The sequence below is a fragment of the Drosophila arizonae genome, chromosome 5 (genome assembly GCF_054131065.1).
Source record: "Drosophila arizonae isolate 15081-1271.41 chromosome 5, UAZ_ARI_1.0, whole genome shotgun sequence".
Lineage (NCBI taxonomy): Eukaryota > Metazoa > Arthropoda > Insecta > Diptera > Drosophilidae > Drosophila > Drosophila arizonae.
The window spans coordinates 4,299,741-4,324,070 of record NC_142925.1 but is presented as its reverse complement, the minus strand read 5'-3'; the positions used below and the strand labels follow the sequence as shown (position 1 = coordinate 4,324,070).

Genomic DNA, 24,330 nt, shown 5'->3' with positions numbered 1-24,330 from the left:
TAATTTGAATTGATTATGTTTCAAGAAGACATTTCGTTTAAAAGCCACACTAATATGTATATATGCGAGTGGTAGGTATATTTATAATATATATAGATATTGCTTATTCTGTGGCATCAGTCTTGGAGACGGCGAAGGGTTCGGGAACTGGAATGGTGCCGCTGTTGGCGATGACCACATCCTTGACGGGACGATCGCGTGCGTCTGTGGCACTCGACTCGATCTTGCGCACCACATCCATGCCGGAGAGAACCTTGCCAAAGACCACATGACGGCCATCCAGCCAGCTGGTCTGCTTGGTGGTAATGAAGAACTGCGAGCCGTTGGTATCCTTGCCAGCATTGGCCATGCTCAGCCAGCCGGCGCCATAATGCTTCAGCTTGAAGTTCTCATCCTCGAAGCGCTCGCCATAGATGGAACGGCCGCCAGTGCCGTCGCCCTTGGTGAAGTCGCCACCCTGGATCATAAAGTCCTTGATGATGCGATGGAACTTGCTGCCCTTGTAGCTATAGAAATGATAAGCAGAAGTGGCACAGTGGCACAATAGACAAATTAGTGTAAGCTCTCAGTTGATAAATAACTTAATTTCCTTCTTTTGTTAATTCATCTACAGTTAAAGGCCACGTAATTGATAGCAATACACGCCGGCTCTAACCTATAAATGCAGCTATATAGAAAAACACACACACACACATGCATGTATATAGAAATAATGTGTATGCATACAGCTACAGCTATCTTAACTACTTGCGTGTGTGTGTGTTTATGTGAATTCTAACTGTGTTTATATTCACTTACCCCTCGCCTTGTGGCTTCTCAGCCAGCTCCTTGAAGTTCCTCACGGTCTTCTCCACAGTTTTTCCAAACAAACCGATCTCAATGCGACCTGCTGCCTCACCGCCAATGGTGATGTCAAAGAAAACCTACGCAACAAAGACACATTCATAAAGAATACTTTTTGAATATTTAAGAGAGAACAAAAACAACAGCCGCGCAGTTGATTTATGTGTTTGTGTATACCAAGTGACGCAGGTACACACAATATAGTCGTAATTGTGTGTATGTGGTTGTTTGTGCTTACCTTGTCGGTCACTTTGGGTCCTTTGCTCTCATCCGCAACCACAATGCCGGCTGTAATGGCAATCAGGCACAAAGCCAGAGAAAACTTCATTTTTATTCCAACTTTTCTTTTCCCACAAAATGAATACACGTCCACACAATTGAGACGCTAGAATCAGACTGAGTTCGCTCATCTATGTTAGTTGCCGCTGCACCTCTGTAAGTAACAGAGACTCTTTATGCTATTCAACAGTGATGAGAGCATTTTAGTGCTGTAAAGCTTCATGAAATATCGATAGCAGCTATAAATGTGGGCGCAAAAATTAGTTTTTAAATTTTTTTTTTTTTTATTTATTTGGAGTGGAATTTTTTGCTGTTGTTTGACAATAGTAAAACTGAATTTAAATACACACTAATGCACTTTTATTAATTACATGTGGAAATTCAGTATTGGGGTTAAATATTACTGTATTTTTTGTTTGTTTATTGTTAACAATAGACAACTATGCATAAATGTATATGTTTATGCTAAATTAAGCACACAAATGGGACTCAACTGCAAAGTTAGGCAGCTTTACAATGTTTTAAACATATATTATTATGTGTGGGTATTTATACTATATTATTAACACATTTTGCAGTATATATCATTAATACATAAAGTGTTCTATGCATGATATACAAAGTATATCCCACACAAAACATTAGAAATGTTAGAATTGAGTATGGAGGGTATGTGTACAAGTATATATATATGCTAGTGTATAAATATCAATTATAGAGTCGAGCACTATAGCAAAAACATTAAATTTAGCATAAATTATAACTGAGCTTCAGCATATCGAAAGACCTATCACATATAGAGAGATAAACACTAAGATTACAGCTATTTACACAAAAAATAATAACGTTTATAATAAATATAAGATATACACATATATTAGCTTAATTGTAGGTAAAATTGCAAATCAGGAAAACCAGGGTTTCAACTTAAAAGTCAATCAGGAAAATTTTTCTATAGCTAAATGTATATATATGAGAGTTGTGCGAAATATTAACTACAACTACGTACATACATATATGTATATATATATAAATATATATATTATATGTATGTGTATATATATTTGTCGCTATGGATTAAAGAACGATTCGAAACGAAGTCGTGAACAGCCAAGTTTTGGATTTGCATTGCAATTGCAGTGAGCAATTTTTAAAATTGTTGAGAAAGCGCGATTTCCAAAAGCCTTTCCAGAAAATCAAGAGTCAGACTTTAATCGCTGCTATTGATAAGAGATTCCTGTTGCTCATCGTCGGTAACTCTATAAATTTAAACATTGTGATTAAGAATAAACACCAAAATGTAAATATAGCATGGGATATTACCTCACAATGTTTGGGTTGCGGCAACCACAGATCTTTCTATATAATACTTTGAATAGTTTCATAAGCGGATCTGAATCATCGTTGCGCATTAGCAACACAACAAGCAGCACTGACATTATCAGACCTATCGAGCCCATCCAATATAATGAAGAGTACGGCTTTTGCTTGAGCAGAACATCAAATGCAATTGTCAAGGGTATTTGCAGCGACATGGTTAGCGTGCCAATTAGCGAGGAGGTGAGGAAACAGCCCCACAGCCAGAGAGCCACAGCGAGGACTGTGCAAATGAAGCCATTTAAGAAGAGCATGCCAAACTGTCCCTGGCTGGGCATCTCAAATGTTTCGATCTTGGTGAAATGCAATATAAAGAAAATGGGCCATAGCAGCAACAGATTCCAAAGACCAACAAAGCCTGTAATGCCAGCAAAATAAATGTTATACGCAAATAAGAATGATCCAGTCGAGACTGTTCGACTAGAGGATACCCTGGACTTAGTTGTCGTATTTACCAAAGAACAAGGGAATGTCCACCTTTTCCTCGGTGTCACTTTTTCGCTTGACAAACACCAAATACGAAGCATAGAAGAAAGCACTAAACAGAGCCAAAAGAACGCCGCGAGTCATCTTCGAGTCGTGCAAATCATTCATGCTGATGACCACGACGCCGGCAATGCTCATTGTTGCAGCAATTAGCTTTGTTATAGTCAGCTTGTCGCCCATGGCAGACGGAAATAGGGCAGCTAGCAATATGGTAAACAATGTGGCTGAAGTGGATCTGCAAAAGAATATACCGTTAGTTAACATCTTTATTTAAGTGAAGTGAATATGACTCAACCTGATGAGCGTTATCATGGGCTCTTCATCCATATTCAAAGCGAGCTGTGAGAAGTAATTCGCAGCGAACCAGAGTAAGCAGAAGAGCAACGCCGTCTTTGCTGTCTTGTGGTGTGTTTTCTGTCGTTTAATCCTCATGCTCGCGGCATACGACAGTCGAGCCATCAAAGCATCCGTTGCCTCATGCGCCGACATCTCACGCACCTCGGCCATCTTACAAAAGCGAACACTACGCACACTGGAATCATCGCTCTCCGTGCCGGATACAATGCCATTTATAGGATTGGCCACACGTATGGGCACAAAGGTCGAATCCCCCTGCAAAGGCAAATGAAACCAGTTAGAAACCATCAGAGAGCCAAGAGTGGATTATCCAACCAAAGACGCCTGATTGCTATAATAGTTCTCCTCATCGGCATTCTGTTCCATCATCTAAATGGGGGTATTTTAAATAGATTAGTATGGTTTATAGAACATCTATTAGGCTATACAAACCGCATAGTTGCCATGTTGACGCTCGCACGACTCCTTCCAAGGCGCTATTATGCCAATGATTAACAAATAGAAGCTAAACATCGACGTCTTGAAGTAGGTGCTAAAGAATGGCTTATTATATGTATCGTCCTCGTAGAGAATCTGCGTGAGATGGAGATTTTTATTTAAATAATTTAAATTTTCATGAGTCTCTTCTATATATACCTTGCTTAGCTCGCTGGATGATACCCAGAGGACATTGACCAGCAACAGGATGGCCAGTCCCAGCAGCAGTTTCTGCGTGCGTCCAAGCATCTTCCCTGCTTTCGTTTTAGTATCTTTATTTGCCGTTAGCTAACGTGTGTTTATTCTTACTTAGTTATTTACGCTTGTGTCGCCAGCTTTTCTGTTTCATTTTTGATGTTCTGTTTTGACAATTGATTTGATTTTGATTAAAGAGGCATTTCTGCAATCAAAGTGAAATGATAATTACGTTATTAGCATATAGATTTTTGTCGGTTGTTTAGCTGCCTAGTGGCTTTTATTGAGCCACAAAATCGTAGAGAAAATTGATTAACAAGCAATTGGATCAATTAGCAGCTCGAATCACTTAACAGCTTCTTGTGGGTGGGGAAGAGGCGTTAGCATGATAACCACCCGCAATAAATGCGTAGCTGACCGATAAAAAAACACATCAATTTAGAATTCTTCACACCTGATAAGCGGTCTGAGTATTTTTGTTGTTTAGCTTTTTTAAAGCCATAACAGCTGTCAGCGTCGAGACATTCGCTGTGGCGATTGTTCTTCTGATTTATATTTATAGAAATCTAACATAAAAATCAATAAATGCTCAACAAGTCACATGTTGGACAGCGCAAGAAATAAACTGTACAAAGTTTAATCTTAATATTATGCTAATTTAATGCACTTTTTTTGTCTAGTTTTTTTTTTTTGCTTTGCATTACCTGGCCGTTTTCTGGCCTTTTCCAAGCTGTGTTCTGCTGCAGCGGCGAGGCGTCAACTAATACTATTTATTTAACGACTGCTGCATATGTACTCAATTTTATAAACACTTAATTCTTATTGCTTGTGCAATAGACTTGTATTTAATTTATTTCCAATTGTTATTCTTATTTTTTCAGCGGTTCTAATACTGTTTGCGTACAATAACTTTGCTTACTAAGAGCGCACACACCATAAAAAAAAACAATACAGCTGTGTGATTTATCGATTGTTAATGTGGCGGCCGATCGATCAACCACCAAATTATATATCGTATATGCTGCCAACCTGTTATAATTTCAGCTTGCTTATCGTTCAGTTGAGCGCTTAATTTAAATTGTATATCTGCTAGCTTTTCGTTAAGTTGCTCGTGAAATTTAAATTAGACGTTAACTACTCTTTCGTTTGGCTGCGCGCCAATATTTAAATTGTGCGTGCTTTACATTAGCTGCGTGGCTGCTTGTCAATCAATTGTATTAACTTGTTCTCGCATGTAATGCAAATAAATGTTGACAAATTACTTGTCTACGCGTACAATTTAATGGTAAATTATGTTGTCACGCGCAATTGACAAGCTCTTAAGTAACTGATATACAAATATAAAGTTGTTACCTTAGATTTATGCCGAAGACAAGGACCCAGCCCCCTTGGCGACAGATAGACAGAGCGCAAGACAGACAGGCTGGCAAACGGGAGGGGAAGAGAGAGAGAGAGAGAAGCACAGTTTCACTTTCATCACTTCAAACCCGATTAAGCACCTCATTTTATGTGTTATTTATCTACTGATTGGATGATGATAAAACGCCAGCAGACGAAGGCTCCAGGCACAGGGGTTGGGTGTGGCCTGTCTGCCTGTGTCTGTGCGAGGGGGTTTCCGTTTTTATTATTATTTTTTTTTTTTTTTGTTATTTTTATTGAGTAGGTAAAGTAGCCCCAGCGCTTGTTCGGCTGCCTTTGTCTTTTGGGCGCACTTTGCCACGTCTATTAAAAGACAACAAAAATAAGCGTATAACTGCCGCATAAAAACAATACAAAGAATAATAGGGCGACATTTTTCATTCCATGCCAACTACCCCGCGAGGCTTTCACACACAGAGACCACGCCTCCACGCACATAGCCGCCTGTCCGCCCGCGCCTCTCCTATCAGGCAGCCACTCAGTCGGCGACACCTGTCAAACTGCTTGGCGCGTATGTGCGTAGGCATAAAATAAATAAATAAAAAATCGACAGAAGGAAGACGATGATGAAGTACACACAAACACACACACACACAAAGAGAGAGCCAACTTGCACGTGTATATGGCTCAAACAGTGGGTGCGCACCAGAAGAAGAGCAGAAATAATACAAAAAAAAAAGAGAAAAAAAAAAACGAAGGAAAATAATATTATGTCGACCCATTGAAACGAGCATGATGTAATTTTCTTTTCCGTTAAGTTTCATTTGCTTTTCCTACAAAATGAAAGTGGCCTTCCGTCATTGACAGCCAACGTGATGGGCAAAAGAAGAAGAGGAAGACAGGCCCGCGGCACGTGTCCCGGCGACTGCATTACAAGCAAAACACAAAAAAACAAAAAATGCTCTGAAAACAAACAGAAACCGATCAGGTGTGGTCTTCCCCATTCTAATTGCTTTGTGACAATTGCTGTGCTAAATGGTTTGCTTTTCATGTCGCTACGCTAATTGATGAGACATTTAAAATTAGTTAATTTCTGTAATAAAATGCATGTTTAAAGAAGCGCTATAAATTAGCTTTCTATGAGTTTTTGTTTAAATATAAGTATGGCTACGCAGCGTTTTTGCTCTCGCTCTAACGCATTAAAGTTGCTATGCCAACCGGCTAATCAGACTACTATAGTGATGGCAAATGGCGACCATATTTAACGAAAGCTCGTTAAGATCATTTCGCCTATATGTTTATCTCGTTCCAACAAGCTGAATTGTGATTATAACATAATTCCAAGTGGCGCTTACATCAACTACATACAATACACTCAAATTCTTGTGCTATTTCTGTCTCGCTCAAATGCACGGTCAGATGCCACGCTAAGCTGCAATGTAAGCTGACCAATTACAAATAATGCTTCGGATTTACAGTAAAGCCTCTAAATTTGAACAATTCTAAACCTATCCCAATATTGAAATACGAAATTTCAATTTAATATTTATGTCAATAAATTATGACTATAGGAAAACATACTAAAATATGCTTGTACTGATAAGCCAGCGTTGGTATTAGAGGGACTATACTGTAGCTTAAATGATCACCTTGCAGCTGTACTTATCTCGCTCTAACACATGTCACATGTATGCAAACATTAAGTCAGTAGCGAAATACTTAAGCATTTGCCATTAAAACGTTTATCTGCGCTCTGCTTAATTGCCACTCACTCCAATCGCAGACAATCTGGCAATTAATGCGTTTAAAGTTGCGCCCAAGGCCTTCAACTCTCGTGAGTGTACATATGCGTGTGTGTGTGTGTGTGTGCGTATGTATAAAAAGTCACAGACAGACAGACACACACAAACACCCGTACATACATAAATAAAGTCAAAATGACATAAAATGTGATTCAATTATGTTGAAGTTTTGGCCGCATATTACATAAGCAGATTACAGCGCTGATAACAAAGCATTAAACTCATTAGGCGCAACGCACTCAAACAAATGCCACACACACACAAACACAGAAGTATGTGTGTGTGTATGTGTGTTTATGTATATGTGTTTGTGCGTGGGCAAAGGCCGTGCCCATTAAATGAACTTATCAATACAACAACACGACAAATGTGATCCACGCACCCTAAAAAAAAAGGTCCTTTAAAAAGATTGGGAAGAGCGCAAAATAAAAATTGAAAATGGGAACAAGTAAAACTCGACAATAAAGGCAAACAGCACATAAATTGAAGCAAGCCGCGCCAAATATCAACAACAAGCGCTCAGCCAAGCCTCACACACACACACACACACACACACTGTACATAAAATACTATATCGCATATCAAGGAAAATCACAACGAATGACCGCCAAAAATTAAATGTCCCCAGCGGACAAGCTAAAAAAAAAAAAAGAAAAAAAGAAAACTGAACAGAGCAGAGCAGAGAAGAATGAAAGAAAAGAGAAGAAAGGCAAAATCAAGCAGAGCCAAAGGCAAAATCAGGAGCAGCAGCAGCGGCAGCAGCTGAGCCGGCAGCGGGACGTTTGGTTTTTGTGTGAATGGCGCTGCGAGAGTGACTCTGACGGACAGCTCAGCGACGGCTACTGTGACTGCGACGGCGACGGCGACAGCGACAGCGCAGCTGGCAACGACGCGCAAAGCGAAATGAAAAATGATTGACTTTTATGGCGTAGCGCATATTCGGTCTTTAACATAATATTTGTCATAAAAGTGGGCGCTGTCGGCAGCTGAGGTTAAGCAGAGCACAAAAGAGAATGAGCGAAAGAGAGAGTGCGTGAGGGAGAGAGAGGGAGGGTGGAGAGCAGAGAGAGCTTGCTCGACATTGTCATAAAAAATTTGCTAAATGTTGTCGCCGGCACGGAGCAAGAGCTTCCGCCAATGCAAAAAATATATACATACAAATTAGAGTGCTCAACTAGCATATATCCTGTAAAAATGTTATAGTAATGTTACCAAAGCAATTTAAGCAATTTTTACTTTTAGAAATATTAGTTTTTTAAATTATCTTTAATTTTGCCGTTTTCTCGATTTTTGGTTTATTTATCTGCCCATTTATCATACCCCACTTGTTCTACATCCCATGGCGTATAAAAAGTTCATGCAGTTCACAAATTTTTGCTGTTTGTGGGCGGATAGGGGAAAAGGGCAGAACGCACATTTCCGGTTAAAATAATAATGCCACATGCACACACCCACACACACACACACACACATACACATTCACACACACACGCCTGCAACAACAAAGGCAATAATTATGGCAAACGAGTTTGCCACGCCTAAAGCCTTACGCCCTTTTTGTCGCACCAGTTTGCCAGCTTTGACATGAGCCTTAACCTACAAAGATGTCCTCCCCACACACTCACACTCACACACACGCACACGCACGCACAAAGACACGCTGTCATATACAAGCAACAAAGCAATCGAAACTGGGCGCCCTATACCTCTTCCTCTCTCTCTCTCTCTCTCTCTCTCTCTCTGTCTCGCTCTCTCGCTCTACCTGCTGTGCGACCATTGTTGCCCAACTATGTGTGTCTGTGTGTGTGTGAGCGTGTTTCGTTGTGTGTATTTGCAGGAAATTTCGTTTTATGCGCGAGACAAATCGCACCTTATTATGTGCGCGCATGTGTGTGTGTGTGGGTGTGCATATATGTGTATGTGTGTGTGTGCTGTGTGCGTTTCGACTTTTCGCCGCGCCATTATCCACACTCATGCAGGCCAAGTTATATCTATGGCTTTATCACCCAACCAACACACACATATACACACATGCACAGCACAGAATTTACATTTTACACATGTGTGCGTGTGTGTTTGTGTGTGTGGCCAGCGACAATGCGCTACGTTAAGCATAAAAGTCACTGCATACTTTTCAGCTGAACTCTAGCCCAAGCTCACACAAACCACACATGCATGCAGATGCATGCTTGTTTGTGCATGTCTGTGCATGTTTATAGCCACAATGACTTCATCCGTTACCTTCTGCTCTGGACATGATCTTAACTCAGCCTTATGCACTCAGCTGTATTTTCTTGTTTACTCGCACTTGAACTTTAGCTGAATTTACACTGGGCTTGAGGATCCAAGTCGTTTCAATTGGTTTCATGGCACCAGTTTACCCCAAGCAGACTATCTTATCAGCATGCTCTTCATCTCGCACGTTATCTGATGCGCGACAATCTTTGTGCGCTGCCAGACAGAGCGCCAGAGAGGTTAACATAATTATCTATAGCCATATTTGTGGGTCAATTCCACAAGCTCCTTCGGCTGCGTCTTGCTGCTGGCTCGCACCCCCTGCACGTACCGTCATCATCGATAAATGTTGAGCATTAGTTTAGTTTTTCGGCTTCTGCTTTCCAGCAGCGCGCTAGCAGCAGCAGCAGCAGCATTCCAAGAGCTTCGCTGCCAAGGCAACGGCCGACCGACCGCCCGACCGACCGACTACCACGCCCGCGAGAGCGGCTGTCTGCCTGCCCAGCGGCAGATGTTGATTCCCTTTTGGGTTCCCCCTGCCAATCAGCCGTCCCACTGTTCTGTTCTGCCATCCCATACGTTCCGCTCAGCGCTCAGCTCTGCTAAGAGCGCTGCTTTGCTTACGATTCGTTCCGTTTCGTTTTCGTTTCTATATTTTTTTATTCTTGTTTTTTTTTTTTTTTTTTTTCTAGTAGCTTTGAACCCAAACATAGAGCGCGCGGCATTGTTTGCTTTGCTTTTGGGCTGCTGCTTTGCCGCGTTGCCCCTTCGGCCATTCCCTTTTGTCTATGTGCTTCGCATCTGTGCATACGCTAGCCGCGTGACTTTCCATACAAGGCGAGTGCGAGTGCGAGTGAGTGAGAGTGGGAGCGACTGTCTGTCTGTGTGAGTGTGCGTGTGTGCGTGTGTCTGTGTGTGGCAGCTAAACGTTGTTTGTGCGCTTTGTGCCTGCGCGAAATTTCATTCACAAAACTTGCGTTGCCTTTGCCTGTCTCCTCTCCTCCTCTTCGTCTTCATCGTGTTTTATTTTTGCTATTTATTGTTGCTGTTGTGTGTGCGTGCAAAAAGAGCAGAAATCGCTTGCCCGCCTGCTCGCCTGCCCGACCGACCGTCTGCCACTTGGCTGTCAGCAAAACTGCGCAAAATCCTTGTCGCTTGCTTTGGCTGCCCAGCCTCGCAGCAGAGGCTGCTACTTCTGCTGTTGCTGCTGCGGCAGCGGCGGCGGCGGCGGCGTCCTTGTAACGCTTATCTGCCATGTCTGTGCACGGTGTAAGTGTGCCAAGGTAGACATTGATTTCGATTACGATTGCGATAACCGATTGCCAACTGCTGTCAAATTTTGAATTTAAATTGCTTTCGCTTTTGGCACCGAATGCCGATCATTGCCCATAAAGTGCAAAAATTGGCTGAATTTTAATAAACAGTCGCATAATTTGCCCAATCTTAATTTAAATACCAAGTGATGGTATTTAACATCGATATCGAATTGCTATTTAGCTGGAGGCTCTAGTAATTGCTCGTAAAGCGCACAATTTGACCGCATGATGTATATTTAAATACTAAGTGATATAATTTCCAGACATACATATGTATCGATATCGATTAGCTTCGAGTGACTGCAGGCTCTAGAATTGCTGACTTTTGCACAAGCTCTGCAGAGCTTATGATCTGCATACACGGCTTAGGCACGCACACACACAGACACAGAAACAGCCACGCACACACACACAGACACAGGCAGACACACATAAGCACGCGCTGCTAATAGAATTTCTCGGAATTGTCTTTGTTGCTTTTGTTTTGTTATTTGTGCTGGCATTTTTGGTTTTGTTTTCCATTTTCTCTCACCGACACAATCACACACACACACGCGCGCATTCTCTCTTTCTCTTATTTGCTTGGCTTGCCGCTCTTTGCACAATTTCTTCTTCAGGGTTATTTTGTTTCTTATCAATTTCTGCACGCACACACAGTTGGGCGTGTGAGTGTGACTGTGTATTTGTGTGTGTGTGTGTGTGTGTGTGTGTGTGTGTGTGTGTGTGTGTGTGTGTGTGTGTGTTTGTGCCCGCATAAGTTTGACACATTCATATCCATTCCTTAGCTTTGCCACCGCACTATGGGTCAAACGCCCGATTTTTTGGAATTAATTAATAACTTTTGAATCAGTAAAGATAATTCAATTTGTTTTTTTGCATTTGACTTTTGTTTGCAACACGCATTTGTGATGAAAAAATGAGCGTGGTATCGCCCCTCTTTCATATTATTAGCTGTCATAACACTTTTGCTTTTTAAGTTATTTACACCAAATTCACATATTAGATGTGTTTTCATGTTATAAAGACCCTGTAAAAAAATTATCAAAATCGGTTAACTATATCATATAGTTTTTATATGTAGAAGTTGAGAAAATTTTTTTTCAAGGAATAAAAGGTTATATTTTATGATTTTAAGCACAAATAACATTTAAATATATCTCTTTTATTGCTAATCATCGTATTCTTCATTATCTGAAGCTAGCATGCCATAAACCTCAAAATTTGAAGTGTCCTGCCTTTCGAACAGGCTTATTTCCTCTTCCTCACCTGCGACGAGGTTAGTTGCTGAAAAATGAAATTGCGCAAAAAGTGCGCAAAAGTGCACGTTGAACTTATAGGTCATAGCTCGGAATTGATTACTTTATAAGATGGGCGTAAATTCATCGCTACAAAATGCTACAAACACAAGTTTTCTCTTACCAAAGACAACAATTTTTTTTTTAATGATGTCAAAAGCAGCTTTTTGACTTACTCAAAACTTCACATCACATAAAGATTTTGGACAATACAAACACGTAAAAACAAAGAACAAGCCCGATTCTATATTTTCCACCACAAATTTTGATCTAATTGCCATTATTTTTATTTCAATTGGCGATTGAAATTCACAAAAAAAATTTTACAAAACTGATAATGTGCGTGTCATGCATAACAGCTCTGTTTAACAGCAGTTTTGTTAGCAGATCGCGCCTCTGTTAAAATTCTGAGTATGTAACATTTACATATAGGGTATTCCTAATGGATTGGCATTAAAATTTTGTACATTTTTTCAACTTGAAAATAAGACTTTTTTCCAAAAAATCGGGCTTTTGACCCATAGTGCACCGTCGCTGTCTCTGCCTCTGCCTCTGCTCTTCTATCTGTGTGTATTTGTGTCTGCTTAGAAGCTGGGCAAAAGCTGCTCATCCTTTGGCATCCTTTGGGGGCATCCTGAGTGCGTGCGTGTGCGTGTGTGTATGTGTATGTGCTATGGGGCATATCTTAGCACTTTCACTCTCCTTGATGTCCTTGCCTGGTCCTGGCTGCATGTGTCACAGTTATTGATTGGAATGCGCATAAATTGAAGCAAAATGCTTTCCAAGCCAAATTATGTGGGATTCGCTTCATTTTCTTCTTCTTCTACTTCGTCTCTTCTCGGCTGTCCCTTTTCTTTTGTGTGTGTGTGTGTTTTTTTTTTTTTTGCTTCCTGTCGCTGTTTTAAGTTTCTTTTTTAGGTTTCTTTTGTCTGTCGCCTCGTTTACTTTTACTTTTATTTTTACTGTTCCTTTAGGCTTATCAGCAGAGGGCGTGGTCAGAAGAGGGGGATGGAAGGGTCAGTGCTGGGGGCTGTTGTGAAGGGTAGCCGAAAATCCACTAGTAAAGCAAAATCTGTGTAAATCCCAACGTCGAATTCTAATCAGTGTTTAACATGAAAACATAACCTTTTGAGATTAAAACAAATTTTAGATATTTTGTTTTTTTTTTTTTTTTTTTTAAATTTAAATTGATGTTTTTAAATATTTAATATTTATTTTCTTGAATTATCGATATTAATTTGTAAATTTTTTTTATTTATTACTTTTATTAAATTGTGTGATTTTAAATTTAAATAATAATTGTATATTTTATATTTTTCTTAGAAACTTTTCAGCCTACCCTCGTAATTGATCATTATATGTATGTATACAACATGTAACCTATATTCCTCCCCTGCCTCTTTGTATTTTCTCTCACTTTTGATTTGTGGGTCACAGTTACTTAAGTTAATTAACAGAAAGGTAAATAATTCAGAGGCCAGAATATTTTTGGCATCAGTCTTGTCTTATTCTTACCTTTAAAGGTCACTTGGCCTTGGCTTGTCGCTTGCAGTTTTATTTTATTTCTCTTTAGGGCAGTACGCTGTTAGTTTGTGATTAGCAACTTTGACAGGTCGAACTTGCGCTCAAAGTTATGCTACAGAATTTGCAATTGCAATTAAAGCATGCTCTCTCCCTCAGCTACATACACACTCTCTGTGTCTGTGTAGTAGTCACGCTCTGTCTCTCTCTCTCTCTGTCACGCTGTCGCTCACTCTTGCTAGTAGGTTCATTTAGAACTGTCAACTGCAATGCGATGCGCCTTGTATTTCTGTAAGCAGAGCAAAACTAAAGCACGTTGAGTGGGATTAAACGATATTATAGGGTATTAGACATTTAGGCCAAGTGAGACAAAACGCCGTAACGAAACAAGCAGCAGCTGTGGCAGCAGCATCACCACCAGCAAATGCCCAAGTCATAGCGAAAAGGACGTAATCCGAGTCGAGTGTCGAGTTGATTCAATTCGAGTCAAGTGGGTGAGACGCATTTTGAGTGAGAGTTGAGGTTCAGGCACCGCTGCTGCAGTCGCTGTCGCTGTCGCCGTCACCGTTGCCGTCACAGTCAACGCTGACTGTGGCGTCGCTGTCATTAGTGATTAAGTGCCCTGCAGCAAGTAATTTTTCTTGCTTCAGCTTAACAGAGCAACGCAGACTCTCACACTTACACAAACAGCTGTTAAGCAGTCACTGTTAACTTAACAGGGCTGGAAGCTTTTCATTCGAACTGCTGAGACAGAGAGCGAGCGTCAGAGAGCAAGTGAGCGTGAGAACGTTTGGCTGTGTGAGCTCTCTCGCCTTCGGTTTTTTTTTTGTCAGCGCTGAGCGCAGGAGTTTTGCTCGTATTTTGCCCCCTATGGGCAGCTCGGGCCATTGGCATATTCCAGTTAAGCGCCATCTGCAATTTGTGGCACAGTCAGTGCCGTTTGGGGCCATCAGCAAGAAGCAGGATTGTAACGGTATATCCTGCGTCGTCGCGCAACTGTGTGTCCACACACAAAAGCAAGCAGCAAAGAACCAAAAAAAAAAAAAAGAAAAAAAAAATAATACAAAGAATAAGCCCAAAAAATAATGTTCTACTGTAAATGCAAAATAATATAAAGAATTACAAATAATAATAACAAATAATCAAATTAAGCGCAAATGAATTGTGCAAAAGTTGCGAGTCGCGAGTTGCGAGTCATCAATCGAGATATCGTTATCGCTAGAATTATTGTTATCGCTGTTGTTCAAAAATAAAACAAATGAAGAATTGGTGTTCAACTAATAAAATCTGCTTATCATAACTCTCACAACGCCTAAAGCCTAAACCCCTAAAAAAATACAGCTAAGCACGCAGCCTTTGCGTTTCCCTGCGTCCCTCGCATCCGCTGCCTCAGCTCCGCCCACGCGGCCGTTACGCCAGTTAATGTTGCGCTCTTAGAAGAAATACCCACTCACTAAAACACACTTACACACACACACACACTAATACCCACACACACACGCACATTGTAATTATGAGCGCACGAGTATATTGGGACATTTGTTATGTTAGATGTCGATGTAATGTAAACGCTTTGTGTGTTTGTTTTTCGATAGACCGCGATCGATAGTACGACTGTTGTAAGCGTAACAAACACAATCAATCGGCTGGCCGCCACAATTCAATGAAACCTTCGAATTTTTATCGCCAATGTTATATAATATGTGAAAATCATTGCCTGCCTTTGTGGGCACGCCCCCTCAGCCTCCGCCCCATAGACCAGCCTCCACGCTGCCCTGTGCCCACAAAGTGTGACCACGTTGCATAAACAAAAACGCTGTGGCAAATTGCAGGAAAAACGTACAGCGAAAAGTTCGTTGCGAATAGTTTTTTGTGCCATGTTCCGGGCTTATATAAGCAGCCGCCATACAGCATCAGCAGAAACCCGAAGTAGCACACACACATACATACGCACAAACGCACAAAAAAAATGAGAAAATACCTATACATACATATGCATGTGTGTGTGAATGTGTGTATGTGTGCGCAGTGTCAACGCAGCAGCAAATAAAACAAAAGTGAAAGTTAACAAATACACACGCACAGTGTGACCAGAGCACCCATTCAAATGACTTTCTATGACAGAGCTGCCCACACTTTTAATTATTATTATTATGCCAAATATATATGTAAAACGAAAAAAAAGAAGCAATTTTTTTTTACTTATTTGAAAAGCGCAGCGTCTTTTGTGACTAGAAAAAGCATTGAATACATGCATTAAAAAAGTACAAAAACAATTTATTCGTGCACTAAACAAAAGGAACATTTTGCCCGTTAGTATGCAGTGCTTATTGTTGGACAATCAGCAGCAGCAGCTAACACCAATACATAGACATTCAAGCGAAATCCACATGCAGGCGCCGCAGTCGCTGTCGTCTTTGACACACACACACACACATACAGAGTCACAGGCGAACATATACATACACGTACGTACGTACGTACGTACTTACGTTTACCACCAACACTAACACGTACAGTGACAAAGAAGACGGCGACTACTTCATGCTGCTACAAAAGGCACGCCGAGTGTTTGCCTGGCTGCCCTAAGTAACTACTCACACACAGGCACACATACATATAGAGAACTGCTGCTGCTGATGCTGCTTACCACCCACGAGCGCCTCGGCCGCTGTTTTGTGTTTGCAGCAATAACAACAAAAACAACAACAACAATAAGCAGCATCAGCAGCAGTGACGGCCGCTGCGAATTATATAAATTTCTTTGGCCTGTGCGTGTACTGCTGCTGCTGCTGCTGTCTCTTAGTACGTATGTGTGTGTATGTGCGTATGCTAGGGACGTTTTTTCGGCGTTCTTCTTTGTGCGGTGGCTGCTGCGGCTGCTTCGGTTTTACTTCGTGCGTTCATCATGTGCTCGTCGTGTTCGCTGCTCGTACTTGCTCTCGTTCTAGCTCTCCATCTCTCTCCCTCTTCCTCGCCCTCTCACACTTACGCTTATTGGCTTGCCGCTGTGTCACACACACGCACACATGGTTAGCTTTTGTGTCTTTTTCGCGTGAGCAAATGCAAATCAGCAGACAATGTAAAAAAAACAAAAACAAAAAATAAAAAAAAACAAAATGCAAAGTTGTTGCCATAAATCTCAGTCATCAAATTGCGTTTTATAAGCTCCTTCTTTTTGCTCCTTTGGCGAAGCGCATAACGCATGTAACGGCATTTCAAATGCAAATCAAATGCAGAGCGCTCTTCGCCAACACATAAAAAAGAAGAAAAAAAAAAAAATAGAAACGAATCCAAGAACGGAACAGAAAAAAAGGAGAGCGCGCAGCTGAGCTAGGAGCGTGGGCGCACGACGACGATGAAGACGACGACAGGCTACGAGCCATACATACGTTGCGTTGGCGTTTTCGGCAGCATCACCGAGAGAGAGTGTGTGTGTGAGAGTGCGAGCGTAAAACAGAAAGAGATTATTCAGAGAGCAAGAGCGTGTTGAAAACCGAAAATTTCGTTTCGAAAAGCGCAAAGCGCTGCGGCAACCTTAAAAGTCTTTTGTTATCCTACCTACCGAATCGTATAAAAATAAAACGAAATGTAGAAAACTCATTAATCAAATTACAACTAATCAATGATAATACCATTTACAGTCCAGCCAAAACCCAACACAGAAATAAAATCAAATTGAATACGAAAATCATAATACAAATTGCTGCTATGTGACCTTCGCGTGTAGTTGTAAGTCCAAAAAAGAATGCAACAACAACAACAGCAGCATCAGCAACAACAACTTCTACAGCAACAACAACAACAGCAGCAGCTAAACAAGAAAAAACACACACGACACACGAAATTCAATTTAAATTTCAAGGTTAATGTGCAGCAGTGTCGCAATAACAACAACAACAAGAGAAGCAGCATCATCAACAACAACAACCAAAACCACGGCCCCAACAACAACAAAAGCAAAAATCTCCTAAGATAAATTAAAAAAAAAAGAAAAGAAAAAAAAAATATATATAGTGTATATTGTTAAAAAATGTGTTGTGTTATCGATATCAGTTTGAAATAAATCAGCTACAGTCGTGACTTTCGTTACGTTACGTTGCATTACGTTTTCGCATACGCTTACGTTCCATTAAATTTCCCTCGTTCCCCGTTTACGTTCAAATTCATTTCCCCCTTCTTTCTGCTGCCATGTGTCGATCAACAGCATAAAGCAACGTAACGAGTTCTTGGTTTGGTTGACAGTCTGGCAACGCCATTGCCCTTTGAAGTGAGAAAGCATTTTTGATTCATGCCGTTAGCCGCAGAGCGCAGAGACGAGCCGTCGAGCAGTTGCCAGGATACGGTTAGAGCTTCGCAGCTGACGCTGAGGCAGCTGAAACAGCTGAAGCAGGCGAAAATCGACACGACACACGACATATTAATGATGATGATGGGGCCATGAGCCCATCATTTATCGCATTGAATTGGAGTCGCAAGCGCGTCTCAAGCGGGCCTGCACCATGCTAGCACCGCCGAACCCGAGGTCAATATGCGGCCAGGACCCGGGCTGGTCGTGATGGCGCTTGCGTTTATTTCGGGGGCTCGGCGTGCCAGCACCACCAATACCATCAGCAGCGGCAGCAGCAGCAGCAGCAGCCGTTCGATAACAACACCAACAACAACAACAACAACACCAGGAACAGCTACAACAGGAATAGGAACAGACACAACAACACAATCGGCAACTCACTTACCGTCCAGCTACGATTCGACCAGCAGTGGAGAAGCTGTTGGTGGCGGCTTCTCATATCTGCTGCCAGGATTGCACGACGGTAGCCCCGGTGACGCCCCCGCCCACATCTTGCCGTTGCTCCAATTTGATTATTATCAGCGGCGGCCCGCATTGCATCCGCCAGACGAAACGGTGCGGCGCGCTCGAAGTCTCGAAAGGGGCAGAGGCACCGAGGCGACGGCGACGGCGGCGGGGGCGCCGGAGTCCAGTGAGGCAACGCTCATCAGCGAGAGAGACGAGGAACAGGAGCAGGAACAGGAACAGGAACAGGAGCAGGAGCAGGAACAGGAGGAGGAGCAGGAGGATAATAGCGGACTGCCGGTGCAATACGCGTCATCGCGTGCGTTTGACGAGGAGGCGGACGAGGACATCTTTGCGCTGGTCGCCGAGGACGATCTGTTCTCGGAGGAATCATTCGACCGGTTGATAAAGCTGAGCGAGGACGCAGCCACCGAAGAGGAGGATTACAATCAAGCACTAAGTCAGCAGCAACGGGAGCAAGAACAGGAGCAGGAACGGGAGCAAGATCAGCAGCAGGAACAGCAGCGGGAAACGAAAAGGGAAAAGGAACAGGAGCGAGAACGGGAAACGGTGCAGCAGGACGAAAGTCGTTTGGTCGATGAGAGCGTGCTGCATGCGCAACACAACGAGAACGAGAACAAGAAGCAGAAAGAGAAGGAGAGCTACAGCAGCAGCAACAACAACAAGCGAGAAACAGGCGAGGAGCAGGAGCACCGAGCTAACGACGCCTATGCGTCGCGTCTAATCGGATTAGGCCAAAGGGACGGCGGCACAAATCCAACAACCGCAACAGAAACAACGAGTGGAGCGGCGGGTGAGAGCTCGGCAAACGGAGCGCCTGTAGATCTACGTAGGTCCATACTCGGCTCTGCAACAGCTCTAACACGCCTTAATCCTTGGATATCAGCTTGTGATCTGGCACAGCCGGGCTCAACCGGCACCGATTTGCAGGTGAGTCACAAAACCTAACAGTTTCAGAAGGCGAATAAGACAAAAGATAATATAAGAATGAAAGAAAAGGATATCGAATTGAAATGTGAAAGTGAAAGGGAATAGACTTTCTAATGAATAAAGAAGGTAAACCTAAGGGAAAGGTAATAGGCAAAGGAATTATATCCTGAACTCTATACCCATACGATGAATATAAAACGAAAGAGTTAATTGACCAAACCAGATAAACTTTAAATAAGAATAAAATTAGCTTAAGGCAGAGGAATAACACTTACGATTCACTCATCCAACATTAAAGGAGCTGCAGGATTACAATCTGACTTGACTTGAGTGCAATTCAAGGAATATTTAAAGTTGTATTTTTAATTTTCGAGCATCTCGTATCATATATCTCGGAATATTTCAATGGCGATATTTGTTTAGACCTATGTTTGGCTAGAGCTAAAATCTAGCGTGCCTTTCGACATATAAAATTGTTGATTGAATTGAAATTTATTCGTTAACAACTTTTAGAACATTGCAGAGAATTTTGAAAAAATATATGAAAGAATATTGAAAATAAAATATCCGAGTGATATGAAACATTCCACGTTATTAAACTTAAAATGAGCTCTAGCTACTTCTGCTACCTAGAAATGAAGAATTTAGCGTGTCAATTCAAGGTTTATGAGTAAATATATCCACTATGGATATAAAAAGATGCCACTACACTGAGGGAAAACTAGCTTATTATGCGAAAAGGCGCTCACAGCTGTTACAACTTTCTTAAGTTGCTGCTGAATTAAAATTAAATGAGCACTTTATCAATAAAGTCCAGTCAGAAAGGCTTTTCAGTGGACTGCTAGCAAATATACGGCCTTTTTTTGCGCAGTGTATATGTATATTGATATTGATATTGTTTGTGACATTGCTGACTTCACTCGAATGCGCAATTAAATGTGTAATATCTTATTGAAATCGCTCTGATGGCGACCTTGCACGTGGCTTACACTCACACTCACACACACCAGCACACACACACACTGATAGAGCACAGCCAATGCAGTATTCCTTGACATATTGGACGGACACATGTACAGCGTTATTATTATATGATATCAAATGGATAGCAGTAAATGTGAATGTGACTGTGAATATGACTGTGAATGTGAATGTGACTGCGAATGTGACTGTGAATATGACTGTGACTGTGACTGTGAATGTGGAGGTCACGCGCATGACACGACAACCCAGAATTTCACTGAAAAGAATCTGCTTAAGGAGCTAGGACAATGGACAAGAAACTACTTTTTGTCATTGTTGCCATTGGGCATGAAGACTTTTCCGCATTTGTTAGATTTTTTGTTTATACTATGTAAAATATGTGTAGATGTTGGTTTATATCGAGCTTACAGTGAAATTACATTTGTTGAGAGCAAATTTTTCATTCTTTATTCCATATTGTTTTTGTTGAGAACGGGAATAGGCAAATATGTTAATCTTAAATATATACTATATATGATATATTGTGTTCACAGTGAGTTGACATTGTGTTTTTACAGTGCGTTCACATTGAACCGAAATCTATATTCCATATTTTATTGACTGAGACTGAATTGAAAGAAATAGTTAACAAAATCTTTTTTTTTTTTTTTTTTATAAAATATTATTATTTTTATTTTCTTTTATTGAATTGAAAAAAAAAAGAATATAGTTAACTGATGTATTTTTTTTTATAAAATATTATTATTTTTATTTTATTTTATTTTTTCGAATGTTATCCAATTTATTTTTGTTTAATTTTTAAATAAATTAGTGTTATAAATTACTTTCTGTAGTGCTTGGCATAATATTGTTTTTTATAGGCAAGCAAAAAAAAAAAAAAAAAAAAAAAAAGCAAAAAAACAAACAAAAAACTTTTTACTACGTTCAAAGAGGACTTAATATAGGGTATTCCTTATTTTTCTGATATAGACTCTGATTCTGATTCTCTGATGATGTATCAATACTAATATATTTGGAGTAGTTATGCTCCGCCAACCTAAGGTATATTAGATTCGTTTTATTCTACTCTTATTTTGTCTTCTCCGTCGTTTAGCTGTGCCATATTCTTAGCCATTTTGTGGCAATGCAACAATGCCCAGATTAAGTGCATACAATACAAAGCATTTGTATTAGATACTTATTACATATACTACGATGCACTTTTATGTACTATATTTATATTTAACGCATATAAACCGAGTCAAATAAAGAAAGAGAAACAAGTAAGAAAGCTCTAGTCGAGACTACTCGACTACGAGATCCCCTGAACCCTTGGAGTAATAGCTATTTCAATAATTTTTCGCGACTTTCAGCTTACACAGGAAACACGCACACACACACACACACACACACACACACACACGCACGCACGCACGCACACACGGGCATACATACACACACATACATACACACACACACATACACAAACAATTACATACATATACACACACAAGCATATACACGCATGGGCGGCAGTGAGCGCTTACTATGAGAACTTAATTGCTTAATAACTTTTTTTGTGGACGTATGATCTTCATGAAACTTTCAGATTATGATTATAACATGGATATGCATGTAATTGCTAAAGCACAAGTCTCTAGTATTTGAAATACGCTTTTTACAAAAGTGAGGGTGAGGGGGTGAATTTAAGGGTGGGGGGTTAATTTTAACAAAAACCGAAATTGTATAAATTGCATATAAGCAAACTTTAAAAATTTGGAGACTCTAGCAATAAAGGTGTAGAAGATATAATCTTATAACAGGGTTTCGATAAGGTTTTTTTATCGATAAAAAAAGATCGGGATGAGTTATCGATTTTTAATGATAAACTTGATATGCGCGCTGTAATTACGGACATTTTAAAAAAAATTTGAAGTCTCTAGCTCTTATATCTTCTGAAATCGACGCGTTCATACATACGGACAGACGGACAGACGGACAGACGGACGGACGGACAGACGGACAGACAGACGGACAGGGCCAAATCAACTCAGCTCGTCGCCCTGATCAAGAATATATATACTTTGTGGGGTCTGCCACGCCTCCTTCTGCCTGTTACATACATTTCAACAAAACCATTATACCCTGATTTCCCATTGAAAATGGGTTCAGGGTATAAAAAGTATAGCATAGTTTTTAGCGCCTCGTTTATGTAGCCTGCCAGCTGCCATCTTCATAGCAATCAGCTTTCTGTCAGCCAGTCGTATAGGCGATGCCATTTTTTTTATGGAACTCCCTCTTTGCCCGGGGCCGCTGTCCATTGGCCATTGTCCGCTGAGATGAGAAAATCGTCCAAGTTTAATTTATGCTGCAAACGCTGCCATTGGAAATTCGTAAATGTGCGTTTCGCAAATTGCGAATTGTGAATTTTAACTATTCGTTTGCTTAAATATTTAACTGCATATTGCATATTGAAATGTTGAGCAGATGCTGCTGCAACTGCTGCCTGAGCTGCCGGAGCGACAAGTTTCCCTATATACTTTTATTACTACTGTTGCTCAAGTTGTGTGCGCGAGGGGCGAATTGTGGGAATTTCGAATACTAAGGGCTGCCACTCAAATCGCTGAAGGAGCAGCATCAGCAGCAGGAGCAGGATACGGGGCAGCGTGCCATTCTCCTTTTCTTTTTCCTTTTTTTTTTTTCTTGCCTCTTCGTTCGCGGCTCTGATTGTGCATGCAAAGTGTTTGTGTGACAATTGCGCCACATCTTGGGGGCCACTCAAGTTCTACTTTTGAAACCATCATCAGCATCATCGTCATGATTATGATCATGATTATCATTCAGAGCATCGTCATCGTCAGCCTGCAACGTGTTACAAATCAACGAAAATGGCTTTGGTAATTCTGTCGACAAAAAAAAAAAAAAAAAAAAAAAAAAAAAAAAAAAAAAGAAAGGAGAAAAGAAGAAAGAAAAAGAAACCAAAAGAAAACGAGCAAAACTTTCAATTCGTCGTCACTTTTTGCATTTTCATTATGATTTTTTTTCTTATTTTTACTTATATATATTTAAATATATATATATTTTTATATATATAATTTTTTTTTTTTTTTATTATTTGCTTTTTGGCTTTTGGCTTTTGTGTGCGCACTCTTGAAATCAGAGGCCGACATTTTGTAACGTTGCCAAAATGTGCGACCACACCTACAGTGAAGCCGCCCCTGCATGACCACAAAATGCGCCGCCTGAGATGGCCCTTTTATTTTTGTAAGTACCCTGAAATGGCTTCAAGATGGGCATATTGATTATAATGGGGATGTCAAAATGTAGATTTCATATTGTTGCTTTGATTGAAGAAAGCGAACTGATATCCATTGTGGATCTGCAGCAATAAATATGTCGATATAGATCTGTGCCTTAGGCTCTATAAATGTTAATGAATCGACGAGCTCAAGATTAGGTTTTGGTATAAGCGTTGAAGATGAGACAATTTATACTGAAAACTCGATCAATAGACGAGTCGTTATAGATCTATACATTAGGCTATATAAGTTTGTCTAATGAGCTTAGAAATCTTTGAGAGTCTGAGCACTAACGATGAGCTATTAGACTTGAGAGTTAGAGCTGAGTCCAGCTGTTCCACAATCTCGATCAACAGAGATCGATGTATAAGAGCTTATGTGTTCTATATGAGCTCTTAGTATATAAGATCGAAGCGAGTCGATCCAACTTGCTTGCCAAATTAAAACACTGGTATTAAAGGTCAAGGTATTTTCCAGTCTTGCTTTACGTTCCTGACTGATCTTAGGCCTTTAACAAATATAATCGAAAAGCATTATTTCAGGAATGACACATTACATTACAGTCTACAGGGTATTTCTTAATTTATCACGCCCACTACTAGTGCAGGTCAGCTTGTTTGTTTTTTAAAGAAAAATTTCTCATTGGTTTGCCAAGTAAAATTCAAATTTTAATATTTATTAACAGCCAGCAACGTCGACGTCGTCGCTGTCGCTGTCGCTGTCTCCGTTGTCGGTGTCGTTGTTATCGTTGTTGTCGTTGTCTCTTTTGGCCTGTTTTCC

General features: G+C 40.7%; 3 protein-coding genes across 8 annotated transcripts in view; 1 reads left to right on the top strand and 2 right to left on the bottom strand.

Moving 5' to 3' along the window:
• Nucleotides 1-31: 31 nt before the first annotated feature.
• On the bottom strand, nucleotides 32-1,257 carry LOC108617209 (peptidyl-prolyl cis-trans isomerase 6). Its single transcript, XM_018012930.2, has 3 exons — nucleotides 1,082-1,257; nucleotides 799-923; nucleotides 32-506 (listed from the first exon to the last, which is right to left on the bottom strand). The coding sequence occupies exons 1-3, from the start codon at nucleotides 1,169-1,171 to the stop codon at nucleotides 104-106; spliced, it is 618 nt and encodes a 205-aa protein (XP_017868419.1). The 5' UTR covers nucleotides 1,172-1,257; the 3' UTR covers nucleotides 32-103.
• A 208-nt stretch (nucleotides 1,258-1,465) lies between these two features.
• Nucleotides 1,466-4,982, bottom strand: LOC108617208 (solute carrier family 35 member F5). Of its 4 annotated transcripts, XM_089471524.1 has the most exons (9): nucleotides 4,719-4,980; nucleotides 4,129-4,219; nucleotides 3,979-4,073; nucleotides 3,775-3,915; nucleotides 3,658-3,711; nucleotides 3,281-3,597; nucleotides 2,955-3,220; nucleotides 2,446-2,857; nucleotides 1,466-2,381 (listed from the first exon to the last, which is right to left on the bottom strand). In XM_089471524.1, exons 3-9 carry the CDS (start codon nucleotides 4,066-4,068, stop codon nucleotides 2,333-2,335), a joined length of 1,329 nt encoding a protein of 442 aa, XP_089327650.1. In that variant the 5' UTR covers nucleotides 4,069-4,073; nucleotides 4,129-4,219; nucleotides 4,719-4,980; the 3' UTR covers nucleotides 1,466-2,332. The 4 variants fall into 4 exon arrangements, with proteins under 4 accessions (XP_089327650.1, XP_089327649.1, XP_017868418.1 ...); XM_089471523.1 differs by having other exon boundaries at nucleotides 3,775-4,073; nucleotides 4,719-4,982; XM_018012929.2 differs by having other exon boundaries at nucleotides 3,979-4,219.
• Nucleotides 4,983-14,363: 9,381 nt separating this feature from the next.
• Nucleotides 14,364-24,330, top strand: part of Mid1 (calcium-permeable channel component Mid1) — a 58,855-nt gene continuing 48,888 nt past the window's right edge. The window contains exons 1-2 of one of the 3 annotated variants that reach the window (XM_089470983.1): nucleotides 14,364-14,515; nucleotides 17,187-19,288. In XM_089470983.1, the coding sequence (XP_089327109.1) occupies nucleotides 18,074-19,288 (1,215 nt within the window). In that variant the 5' untranslated portion in view covers nucleotides 14,364-14,515; nucleotides 17,187-18,073. Of the gene's footprint in view, nucleotides 19,289-24,330 lie in introns of all 3 variants that reach the window. The other 2 variants (XM_089470982.1, XM_018011817.2) reach the window with 2 other exon arrangements.

What these genes read in the sequence shown, in the direction of transcription:
- LOC108617209 (XM_018012930.2), bottom strand. Translation starts at nt 1,171, where the DNA reads ATGAAGTTTTCTCTGGCTTTGTGCCTGATTGCCATTACAGCCGGCATT. An exon ending in GACCCAAAGTGACCGACAAG is followed by an intron (nt 924 to 1,081) that starts GTAAGCACAAAC and finishes TTTGTTGCGTAG; the next exon opens with GTTTTCTTTGACATCACCAT. An exon ending in GAGAAGCCACAAGGCGAGGG is followed by an intron (nt 507 to 798) that starts GTAAGTGAATAT and finishes TCATTTCTATAG; the next exon opens with CTACAAGGGCAGCAAGTTCC.
- LOC108617208 (XM_089471522.1), bottom strand. Translation starts at nt 4,068, where the DNA reads ATGCTTGGACGCACGCAGAAACTGCTGCTGGGACTGGCCATCCTGTTG. An exon ending in GTCAACATGGCAACTATGCG is followed by an intron (nt 3,712 to 3,774) that starts GTTTGTATAGCC and finishes ACCCCCATTTAG; the next exon opens with ATGATGGAACAGAATGCCGA. An exon ending in GGACATTCCCTTGTTCTTTG is followed by an intron (nt 2,858 to 2,954) that starts GTAAATACGACA and finishes CTGGCATTACAG; the next exon opens with GCTTTGTTGGTCTTTGGAAT.